At 37.0% G+C, this 11927-nt stretch overlaps 1 protein-coding gene across 2 annotated transcripts; it reads right to left on the bottom strand.

Annotated features, from left to right (window-relative positions):
• Positions 1 to 436: 436 nt before the first annotated feature.
• LOC145220485 (uncharacterized) lies at positions 437 to 10216 on the bottom strand. 2 transcript variants are annotated; one of them, XM_080087696.1, is made up of 31 exons: positions 10152 to 10216; positions 10017 to 10074; positions 9553 to 9948; positions 9420 to 9498; positions 9114 to 9260; positions 8967 to 9055; positions 8066 to 8804; positions 7839 to 7920; positions 7637 to 7765; positions 7337 to 7419; positions 7197 to 7265; positions 6927 to 6966; positions 6743 to 6807; positions 6594 to 6661; positions 6159 to 6525; positions 5954 to 6021; positions 5810 to 5874; positions 5537 to 5618; positions 5353 to 5438; positions 5052 to 5117; positions 4872 to 4936; positions 4319 to 4702; positions 4164 to 4253; positions 2608 to 2673; positions 2416 to 2480; positions 2265 to 2330; positions 2130 to 2194; positions 1847 to 1930; positions 1684 to 1780; positions 1414 to 1467; positions 437 to 1354 (listed from the first exon to the last, which is right to left on the bottom strand). In XM_080087696.1, exons 7-11 carry the CDS (start codon positions 8098 to 8100, stop codon positions 7220 to 7222), a joined length of 375 nt encoding a protein of 124 aa, XP_079943822.1. In that variant the 5' UTR covers positions 8101 to 8804; positions 8967 to 9055; positions 9114 to 9260; positions 9420 to 9498; positions 9553 to 9948; positions 10017 to 10074; positions 10152 to 10216; the 3' UTR covers positions 437 to 1354; positions 1414 to 1467; positions 1684 to 1780; positions 1847 to 1930; positions 2130 to 2194; positions 2265 to 2330; positions 2416 to 2480; positions 2608 to 2673; positions 4164 to 4253; positions 4319 to 4702; positions 4872 to 4936; positions 5052 to 5117; positions 5353 to 5438; positions 5537 to 5618; positions 5810 to 5874; positions 5954 to 6021; positions 6159 to 6525; positions 6594 to 6661; positions 6743 to 6807; positions 6927 to 6966; positions 7197 to 7219. The 2 variants fall into 2 exon arrangements, with proteins under 2 accessions (XP_079943822.1, XP_079943823.1); XM_080087697.1 differs by having other exon boundaries at positions 9117 to 9260.
• Positions 10217 to 11927: the final 1711 nt, after the last annotated feature.

The following is an 11927-nucleotide window of genomic DNA, read 5'->3' as shown; positions in this document are numbered from 1 at the left end:
AAGTCTCCCTCCCCCTGATGCAAACCCGCACCTGTCACAAGTCTCCCTCCCCCTGATGCAAACCCGCACCTGTCACAAGTCTCCCTCCCCCTGATGCAACCCGCGACAAAACGAAAACAAAATTCACGACAAAATCGACAAAACCATTAACGGGTGCTATTGGCCTTGCCTTTGCACCATCTCGCCAAGACGCACGCCGTGTCTTTGGTATGGTGTCTTTGTCAACGGCTGGTCGCGCCACAGGGTCAAGTAGCTGAACGATTATCTCCTCCTCATGCGTTCTGGGAGAGGCAAGGCGCAGCCAACACAACGCACGCACGGTAAGCTGAAGTAATATATCGTTTGACAAAGACCGCATTTACATTTGACATTACACCACAAAGGGTAAACTTACAAAAATGAAAGGCATAATGTCATATTCGGAAGTAGAGTGACATCACTGCAAAAAGATTTATTGGAAAAATACGATACAATTTGAAATTAGCATTGCAATAAGATTAATTGCGAAAATACGAAACAATTTGAAATTAGTATAGCATAAAGATTAATTGCAAAAATACGATAGAATTTGAAAATAACATTGCAAAAAGATTATTTGCGAAAATACGATAGAATTTCAAATATGCATTGCAATACGATTAATTGCGAAAATACGATAGAATTTGAAAATAGTATTGCAAAAAGATTAATTGCGAAAATACGATACAGTGTCAAATTAGTATTGCAATACGATTAATTGCAAAAATACGATGCAATTTGAATTTAGTATTTGTAGTAAAACGCTAATATTCGATGTATGAAAAGGAAGTCTTTAATTTCCATTTCAGTTTTCATCTTCGTCCGCTTTAACTTTACTTTTTTTCTGTAAATAAAAATAAGACAGCATCAGGTCTTCATAATTTACAACATCTTTTACAATATATTACGTTTGAAAATTACAACATGTAAAGACAGGATAAGTGCACGTTACACGGCCTTTCCATGTTGGCATTACAAGAACAACAATTTTATTAAAAATATTGACGTTTAATATGGTATGGTACTTGCCTTTAGTTTCCGTTTGACGAAATTCAGCCGAGTCCGCGGTGTATTGATCACGTGAGAACATAAAAATAAGACAGCTTCACGTCATAATTTGTAACATATTTTACAATTTACATAATATTACGTTTGAAAATTACAACATGTAAAGACAGGATAAGTGCACGTTACACGGCCTTTCCATGTTGGCATTACAAGAACAACAATTTCATCAAAAATATTGACGTTTAGTATGTTCGGTACTTGCCTTTAGTTTCCGTTTGACAAGAGAAAACGTGAGAACATCCTTGACATAGAAAGTTTTTTTTCTAGTCTGCAATAAAATACAAGTTGTTATTGCGAAGTGAATATAATGGTAGATTAGTAAATTACCTGTTTCTTGATCAGATGATACTTAAATTGCAGTTTTCCTTGCAGCTGTGGTTTCTGGAGACAAATTTATAGAAAACAAGTACAGTATCAAATACAACATTCAGGTTATGCAATACGTCATGCAAAAAACACAGTGGCACAGGTGGGGAAAATTGCCAGTTTATCAAAGACTGACTCGATTCCAGCACTCTTGGAATAAACGAGTTAATTAAAACAGTCATTATGATACAAAACAGCAATACAGTTTATTAAGTACGACTGTTAACTTACATTTGGTATGGTGTTGTAGAATATAAACTGGATTCCTTCAGGTTTGGTCTTCGCAGTTAAATTTCAATGCTTGTCTAGTGGCGGTTTGTCGGAAGGTCTGAAACAAAACTGAGGTTTATCGAACTTGTAAAATAACTTACATTCGATTAGTAATGTTTCATACGTCGTTTGAATGGATGTTCCCACTGACACTCCCATTAAGTTGTTTGATGCTTGTCTGATGCTCCAACAAACATCTGCAACAAAACTGACAGCAGCATTCAAGTTCACAATGGGTCATTTTGGTGCACATTTGATACTTCTACCGTTGCTGACAACCCAATTTAAAGCACAAGTGACATGCAAAACCGCAAGTGCAACATACCAAGGCAACATGCGAGGTCCACTCGTTGTAGCAACGGTAAAATGCCTACTTAAAATCATAAACGTGTAAACAAGAATATTACCTGCAACGTTTCCGCTATAAGTTATTGTTGACGTCTCCCATCGCTGACTACTACCTCAAGTGATTCTAAACAACGGATGAAAAAGGTAAGAAACAAACTATAATCAACTCTTGCCGTTTGTGCAAAAATACTTACTGGCAAAGTTCTGGTTTTGGAGCTTTTGGTCTTTCCTTTTTGCCAATTCTACTTCGCCACGTGTTTCTACAGAATGGAGGACTTAAATAAACTTTGGTCCAATATACAAACATAACGACAAGAAAAAAAAACATAAATTACAACAACTTACAGGCAAAATCTAAATGTGATTCACAAGTAAAAAGATGCATCGTCAGAATCCATTCTTCAAGACATCTGTTACACAAAAGAAGATTGCAGATAAAACATCATACAAGAACAGTGTTTTTGTGATATACAGACCAAAACTAAAGATGTGGCACTCCAAAGATTATTTGATTGTTACACTTTCCGTTGCACTAACCTGTGAAAGTTTTGACCGTTGATAGGGGATCCCTATGGTCCTGTAAGACAGCACAGGTGAAAGGTTCTATATAAATAAAATAAGAAATAATAATATTATCATATATCAGCAATAATTATCCTACACATGCGGCAAAGTACCGGGAAAGTTTGTTTAACTACATTTAAAATAAGCGCATATGAACGTGAAAACTATATTAGGAAGAAATGATAGTTAATTTACTGTTACAGTTTTAATGTGGACAGTTCTACTCATGCTGCCAACTGAAAGATTTTATTAAATAATGATATATAGTTAACATGCCTTCAGTTTCAGTTTGAAGGAATTCAGCCGCACTCGCGGTTCACGTGAGAAAATCCTTGTGGCTCTAAAGCAGGGGTGGGCAAACTACGGCCCGCGGGCCCCATGCGGCCCGGCAAAGGAGTTTGTGCGGCCCGCCAAATGTTCGCAAACTTTGAAGAGAAAGTGACCAAGCAACGCTGAATAGAATTATAAGCACAGGCGTAGAGTTTTAAAAATACCGGGGATGGGACTTGCCTAAACGCAGATACTTTTTACGTGCTTTAGCCGGTTGTTTCTGCCACGTTATTATGCAAATCGTCACTTGACACAATTTCTTTGTTCGATAAAGTAAAAGCGGTTTACGTTTTCAAATACAGCCCACTTTGCAATGTTGACGCCAAAACTTTGGTCACTTTGGATCAACTTTAGGTCGTTACAGTTCTTTGCAAACGAACATTAAACACGGCTATTAAAAGCGGCTCGCATTGTTTAATGTTAGCGCAAGGAATTTATTAACAAAAAAACGTGGTGTAGCCTATGTTGAAACAAATGCTTGTTTATTTTTTAAAACAATTACAATTGTAGGGTTTCAACCAATGTGTGTACAATCATTAAAGTGGCAACAAACGTATTTGCACATAGCTGAAAATATACTACGTTAATATTTTGGGCTAAATCAGGGGTACACAACGTGCGGCCGTAAGGCGACATGCGGCCGCGGAGACAAGTTTGTGCGGCCGTGACCATGTATGTTAAAATACATGTACTGGCGGCCGTGACGTAACTAAAACTATTTTGCCTAATATTTTGATTTTCAAACAGCTAAAAACAGCTTTCGTGAGACTGGAAAAGAAGATTACCAGCCTAGTGACCATATACGCCAGGCTTTTTATCCGCTTATTGTGTGCAAACAATGCGAAAGAACAGACACCGCAATCGTCACAATACAGTTTATGACGTCATAAACAGTTAGCTCCGTTCAGCTAAACTAATGCACCAAGTTAGAAATTATTAATCTGGGCATTTCAGGCGACTTAAAATGATATATATATATATGTGATATAAACCAAATTCTTTACACAAGTTATTTTAAAACAAAAAAACAAGTAAGCAATTGGCGTCCGTTGGTGAAATACTATGCGGCCCTATAAGATTAAAAACCTTTGAATGCGGCCCTTGCACTGAAAAGTTTGCCCACCCCTGCTCTAAAGCGAGCAAAAACGTACAATGTAACAAATGCAGCTTAGTGAATACGACTGAAAGGAGTAACTTACATTTGAGGTGGTGTTGTAGAATATAAACTGGACTCCTTCAGGTCTTCGCAGTTGATTTCGATGCTTGACTGGTGGTGGTTCGGCGAACGTCTGAAACAAAACTGAGGTTTATAGAACCGTCAACATGTAGAAGCGTAATATAATGTATTACTTACATGTAATTAGTAATGTTTCATAGGTCGTAAAAATGGATTTTTTCACTGACTTTCCCATTTGGTTGTTTGTTGCTTGTCTAATGCTCCGACAAATACCTGCAACAAAACTGACAGCAGCATTCGAGTTCACGATGAAATTAGTTTTACAAACGTTAATTTGGATGCATATTTGATGGGATACTTCTACGTTACTGACAACGGAGAAGTCACACCACACGGAACAAGTGACATGCACATACATGCACAAGGCACCGAAAAACAACAAAAGTGCAGCATGCCAAGGAAATATACAATCTGTTTATCGAGTGTGTTTTTTTACCTGAAACGTTTTCGCTGTAAGTTATTTCTGACGTCTCCCATCACCGACTACTCCCTCCAGTGGTTCTAAAAAGGACGCAAAATAAAGATAAGAAACAATGTATAAAAACTCTTGCCGTTTATGCAAGGAAAACTCTTCTTCGCCATGTGTTACTAAAGGAAGGACGAAATAAGCAAACTTCTGCCTTATAGAATAAAATATCGACTAGGAAAAACATAAATTACAACAACTTACAGGCAAGATCGAAATGTGGTTAACAAGTGAAAAGGTGCCCCCTCAGGATTCATTCTCCAAAACGCCTGTCACACAAAATTAGATAGCAGATATAACAGCATACAGAAACAGTATTACAGAATATCCTATAGATATAGCATTCCAAATTTATCTGATTATCACACTTTCCGTTTTACTAACCTGTGATAGATTAAACTGTTGGTAAAGGAATCCTCCAGTCCTGCAAGACGGCACAAGTCGAAGGATCTAAATGAAAAAAATACATCAAATAACAATGTTATCAAGTATCAGCCTATTTAGTACACGAACTTTAAGTACACATACTTTAAGGTTGTTCACTTCCGTCTAACATGGCTTTATATGAACGTACAAACTAAATTAGAATTCAATTATGGTCAATTTATTGTTGTTATCATTAAAGGTTTTAATGTGAACGATTCTGCTCATGCTGCCAACTGAAACATGTATTTAACATACTTGCCTTCAGTTTCTGTTTTATGGAATTCGGCCGCACGCGTGGCGTATGGTTCTCGTGAGAAAATTCTTTGCTTCTCGAAAGCGGCGGTCCTGGAACAAAAATGTACAACTTAACATAACGAAGAATTAAGGTGTGCACCCTGTATAAGACAATTTAGTTTTCCAAAGTAATTGGTGGAGTAAATTACCTGTTTATCCACGAACGCCTTGATACCAGCAGTCTTAAAAAAGGCAACAGTTTCTTGTGAGTGGCACTGATCGAAGAGGGCACTGTATAATAATTACAGCATGAAAAATAATTCGAGTTTAAAAAGGTAGTTTTGCGAAGGGTAATTTTACTGTTGCTGGCAACTTAATATTCCCACTAAGCACAAGTGACATTCAAAACCAAAAGTGCAACATGCAAGGTCTATTCGTTGCAGCAACTGCTTAAAATCTGTTGTCAAGTTTGTTGAAATTACCTGAAACGTTTTTGCTGTTAGTTATTCTTGACGTCACCCATCGCCGACTACTCCCTCAAGTGGTTCTAAAAAAAGGAAGAAGATTAAATAATTTAAGTATGAAAAACTCTTGCCATTTATGCAAGAAATTTATTCAATAATTACTGGCAGAATGATTTGGTTTCGCAGCTTTTAGTCTTTCCTCATCACCAACTCTTCTTCGCCACGTTTTACTACAGAAAGTACAAAATAAGAAAACTTTTATCCAAAACAATAAATTACAACTTACAGACAAGATCCAAATGTAATCCATAAAACAAAACTCAGGTTTATAAAAGCGTTAACTTATAGAAGCGTAATTTAAACTTACATTTGATTAGGTAATGTTTCATACGTCGTTGAAATGTTGACTTCTTCCATTGAGTTGTTTGATGCTTGTCTGATGCTCCGACAAACATCTGCAACAAAACTTACAGCAGCATTCGGGTTCATATAAATAGTAGTTATTTGATGGGATACTTCTCCCGCTGCTGAAAAGTGAATAGTCCCACAAACCACAAGTGACATACAAAACCGTAAGTGCAACATGCCAAGGTAACATGCGAGGTCTATTCGTTGCAGAAACCGGATAATGCGTGCTTAAAATCATAAAACTGTAAGCAAGAAAATTACCTGCAACGTTTTCGCTTTAAGTTATTGTTGACGTCACCCATCCCCGACTACTCCCTCAAGTGGTTCTAAAAATGATGAAAAAAGGTAAGAAACAAAGATAATCAACTCTTGTCGTTTATGCAAAAATACATACTGGCAAAGTTAGTTGGTTTTGCAGCATTTGGTCTTTCCTTATCGCCAGTTTTACTTTGCCACGTGTTTCTAAAGAATGGGCGACTTAATTTAAACTTTTGTACAATACACAAAAATACCGACTAGAAAACATAAACTACAACAACTAACAGGGAAAATCCAAATGTGATTCACAAGTGAAAAGATGCTTCGTCAGAATCCATTCTTCAAGACACCTGTTACACAAAACAAGATTGCAAATAAAACATCATACAGCAACAGAATTTTTGTGAAATACTAACAAAAACTAAAGATGTGGCAATCCAATGATTATTACACTTTCCGTTGCACTAACCTGTGAAAGTTTTGACCGTTGGTAGAGGACCCCTATGGTTCTGTAAGACAACATAAGAAAATAATAATATTATTCAATATCAGCAATAATTATCTTACGCATGCGGCAAAGCTTGTTCAACTGCATTTAAAATAGCAGCATATGAACGTACAAACTATATTAGGAAGAAGTGATGTTTAATTTACTGTTATAGTTTAATGTGGATAGTTCTGCTCATGCTGCCAAACTGAAGGATTTCTCCAAATAAGTACATATAGTCAACATTCTTGCCTTCAGTTTTAGTTCGAAGGAATTCAACCGCACCCGCGGTTCACGTGAGAAAATCCTTGTGCCTCTAAACTTTAGAGCGAACAAAAATGTACAATTTAACAAATGCGGTTTAGTGAATACGACTGAGAGGAGTAACTTACATTTGGGTATTGTTGTAGAATATAAACTGGATTCCTTCAGGTCTTCGCAGTTGATGCTTGACTGGTGGCGGTTTCGCGAACGTCTGCAACAAAACAGGCGCAAGATCCAAATGCAATTCACAAGTGAGAAGGGACCTCGTCATAATCCAAAAAAGGCCGCATAAGAACGAACAAACAAATTAGGACGAAATGATGGTTAATTTACTGTTGTTATCATTAAAAGTTTTATTGTGGATAATTCTTCTCGTGCTGCCAAATGAATGGTTTTATTAAATAACTACATATAGTTAAAATACTTGCCTTCAGTTTCAGTTTGATGGAATTCAGCCGCACCCGCGCTGTTTTGTTCCCTTGAGAAAATCCTTGTTTCTCGAAATCGGTTGTCCCTGGAAGAAACATATCGAAGAAGGTGTGCACCTTGGATAGCCTCTAGAAATAAAATATATTTTAATATTACAGAATAAAGAACCAGTGGCACAGGTTATGTGGTGAGGTAAATTACCTGTTTTTCGATGAACGACCAGTTCCCAGCAGTCTTAACCAAAACAAGAGTTTCTTGTGAGTGGCGCTGGTCGAAGAAGATACTGTGCAAAAATTAGAGTATGGAATATAATAGACAAGAAGCACATATACAGTTTAGTGAATACGAGTGTTAACTTACGACTGAAACAAAACTGAGGTTTATAGAAGCGTAACTCAAACTTACATTCGTTTAATAATGTTTCATACGTCGTTGAAATGGATTTTGTCACTGACTTTCCCATTTAGTTGTGGTGCGTTTCTGATGCTCCGACAAAAACCTGCAACAAAACTTACAGCAGCATTCGAGTTCACGGTAAAATAGTTTTACTGAAGGTAATTTTGGTGCATCTTGGTTCTCCCTGTATACGATTCATATCATGTTGCCCCTATCAAAAGAAAAGTAGAAGCAGAACCACGAAAAAACAGTCATAAATCTAAATTACTTCTAACTATTTATTCGCACCGATGCTAATAATCTAGTAGTGAGAACACACGTGACATGCCCAACACAAAGTGTATGTCAAATCACCATGCAAAGTAGATAATGCTCGCTATACTAGCACAACAACTAGGTCCATATGTCAATAATATCAGGTTTACTTAACTTTAATCTGTTTGAAATCAAAACTTTGGTTGTCCGAGAACACGTTCCACGTTATTTTGTTGCCTTCCTATAAAAATAAAAGCAAAAACAGTACCAATGAACGCAACAAACTATACTAAGACCAGTTTAATTCTAATATGCAGAGTACTTGTGACATGCGTCATGCCAAAAATCTGTGTAAAATTGGTATGTGACATGCAACGTGCCAAAGCCCCAAGCAAAGTTGAAATCCTCACTATAATACATACAACTATATTCGCCAATTATGCGACCAAGTTGTTAGGTTTACTTAACTTATTCGGTACGGTTATAAGTTCTATCTCGATCCAACACGATTGTTTCCTGCAAAACAAACAAACGCACAACACAGCATTAAATTCTGTTTACATTATAAGTTTTCAAAAACATGCAAAGCTGGAATATGTGCACTATATACTATCTTCACATGTTCGTAACTAAATCCAGGCGATTCATCATAGGGAATGAATGTAACCATTTACATACCTGCAAGATTGCTGTAAATCTGAAAATTCGATTTTTCTTGCATTGTTCAGTCGGAGGTTTAACCATCATTTGATGCACGAAACGGGATTCTAAAACAAAACGACCAAACAGTAAAGCCATGTACGAAAGCTACGAAAATCTTTTTACCACATTGCACATCCGCATCGATGATTTGACTTCACATCATAAAAATCGACCGCACGCGTTCAAGCTATGACGGTTTCCTTTCACCAATCAGAGCCCTTGCCTTTAAAACGTCACACGGGTTTTCTTTTGCGCGTCAGGTCCCAATCTCTAAAACGTCATACGAAACAAAATTAGGAAAATACTGTAGCCTAAATGCTGTCTATTACAAATGATTAATTATACAGACACAATAGGTCTCGTGACCTACATGAAAGGGTAAACGTTACGCACTTTAGTTGTGTTATGTTCTTCCTGTGTTGCACTAACCTGCAGAGGATTACCCTCTTGGTCAGCGATTCCTACGGTCTTGTAGAAAGTAGTGGTCGAAGGCTCCAAAGGAACAAACCTAAGTGCGACAATTATTTTGGTCATGTGGCACAGTTAAAACATTTTTACTTACATCTGCCACGTTACGTTTAAACCGTGGTCCTTTACTTCTTTTCGCAGGTTTCAGTGCACCGTTTGAAGCGTTGTGGACAAATATCTGCAACAAAACTGAATGTAAAATTTGATGTACAAACTCAATTGAGACCATACTATAACTTAATTTACTTTGGTTATCTACAAATGTTTATCGTGGACGTTTCTAGCAAAGCTGACAACCGAACACATGCGTGACATGCAAATAACATGGAAGTGCAACTTGCAAAATCAACATGCAAATCTTATGACGGTGCATTCTTTACCATACGACAACAATTTAAGTAAAAAAAAAAAACTATCAATTTAACTTTAACACGCTCGAAGAAATCTTTTTCCCAGCGTCTCCCATGGCCGACTACTCCCTCAAGTGGTTCTAAAGGAAAATATGAAAAATGAAGGAAAGAAACACAGTATAAAACAACTCGTTTATGCAATACTAACTGGCAAAGTGACTTGGATTAGTCTTTCCTCCTCGCCCACCATTCTTCGCTACGTGTTACTAAAAAAGGACGACATAAGTAAACTTTTGTCCAGTACAAAAAAATACCGACTGACAAATACATAAATTAAGCTTACGTTAACTTGCAGGCAAAATCCAAATGTGATTCACAAGTGAAAAGATGCTGCGTCAGAATCCATTCTTTAAGGCATCTGTTACACAAAACAAGTCTGCAGATAGAACAACATACAGAAACAATAGTTTTGTGACATACAGACAAAAACTAAACGTTTAGCATTCCAATGCTCATTTTATTCATAAATTTCCGTTGTACTAACCCGTGAAAGATTTAACTGCTGGTCAGGCATTCGCTATCTGGGCTCTAATATTTTAGTGTTGGTAAAGGACCCCTGCGGTCCTGTGAGATAGCATAGGTAATCAAAAACATAAAATAGTTTTTTTTTAAATCCTATCAAGGTTGTTCATTCTTACATCTAACATGTTCGCATATGAACCGGATTTCTCCCTGTGCAGGCTTTGGAACAAAAAGTAGAAGCGTAGATGGACAAATATCTGCAACAAAACTTACAGCAAAATTTCACGTACAAACCGTATTTACTGATGTTATCTTTAAGAGTTTTATTGTGAACAGTTTTCACCCATGCTGACAACTGAAATAACACACGTGGCATGCAAAATATGAAGTGTAACATGCAAAATTAGAATACCTGCTATACCACAACTTAACTTATGTGTCTCTTCTGAACTTCTCCAGAGTCGCCGATTATGCGGCAAACTATTTGGCGATGTTTCCCAATCCAATCATTTAGACAAAACCGTAAGAAAATACCAGAAAACCTGCAACAAAGATGAAATATAAAAACATACTAAAGTCAACCGATGCAGAAGTCATCAAGTTTTCACGCGGAATTTTCACCTGGAATTTTTGGGTGTTAATTATCATTTGGGCCCATACGCACAAAGGTTCCAAGCACCACTCAATCTAAAAGGTTGTTACATTGGAGACGTTCTATCGTCGACACTCTCCACTAAAGATTAGGATTCGATCTTTAGGAAGGTTCGCCTCTGGTTTACTTGTTGTTCTTTTACACCTAACATGTGCTCATATGAACCTCCACTGTTTTTAGAGTCTTTAATGCTTCGTAGAAAATTTGATGAAAAAATTTCTGCAACAGGATTTTGTGCAGCGTTAAACGTTTTCACCTAACTGAAAAAAAGATATAATTCATTTACTATTATTAATCTTTACAATTTTTAATTTGCTTACTAATAGTGTAAACACATGTGACATGCAGAGTGTAAACACATTAGACATGCAGAACACTAAGTGCAGCATGCCAAAGTCAGCATGCACCTCGCTATACTAAACAGCGTAACAACTAGGTCTGTTATTAACTGTGGGTAGCACACCATTAGGGCAACAAAAAACGATTCATGGCATGTTGCGACCTATCAAAAGAAAAGCAGAAGCAGAACCACGAAAAATAGTCATAAATTTAGTTTAATTCTAACATTATATTCATACTGGTGCTAATAAACTAGTAGTCACAACACACTTGACATGTCCAACAGAAGTGTATGTCAAATCACCATGCAAAGTAGGTAATGCTCGCTATGCTAGCACAACAACTAGGTATGTAGTTGTCTATATGTCACTAATATCAGGTTTACTTAACTTTAATCTGTTTGAAATCAACACTTTGGTTGTCCGAGAACACGATTCACGTCTTTTTGTTGCCTTCCTACAAACAGAAAAGCAAAAGCACTACCAAAAAAAACGCAAGACACTATACCTAGTCCAGTTTAAGTTTTAAAGGCAGAGTACTTGTGACATGCGTCATGCCAAAAATCCGTGTAAAATTGGTAAGAGACATGCAACGTGCCAACCCCTA

This window comes from Phallusia mammillata, chromosome 3 (genome assembly GCF_965637545.1).
Source record: "Phallusia mammillata chromosome 3, kaPhaMamm4.hap1.1, whole genome shotgun sequence".
In the NCBI taxonomy this organism is placed as follows: Eukaryota; Metazoa; Chordata; class Ascidiacea; order Phlebobranchia; family Ascidiidae; genus Phallusia; species Phallusia mammillata.
The sequence above is the reverse complement of the archived record's forward strand: the minus strand, read 5'-3'. Positions and strand labels throughout refer to the sequence as shown.

Excerpts from the sequence above, each read along its gene's own strand:
- LOC145220485 (XM_080087696.1), bottom strand. The coding sequence starts at position 8,100 with ATGGGAAAGTCAGTGACAAAATCCATTTCAACGAC. Across the intron at positions 7,766-7,838 it reads GGTCGTTCATCGAAAAACAG|AGGCTATCCAAGGTGCACAC; the intron begins GTAATTTACCTC and ends TTTTATTTCTAG. Across the intron at positions 7,266-7,336 it reads TTCTACAACAATACCCAAAT|TTTAGAGGCACAAGGATTTT; the intron begins GTAAGTTACTCC and ends TTCGCTCTAAAG.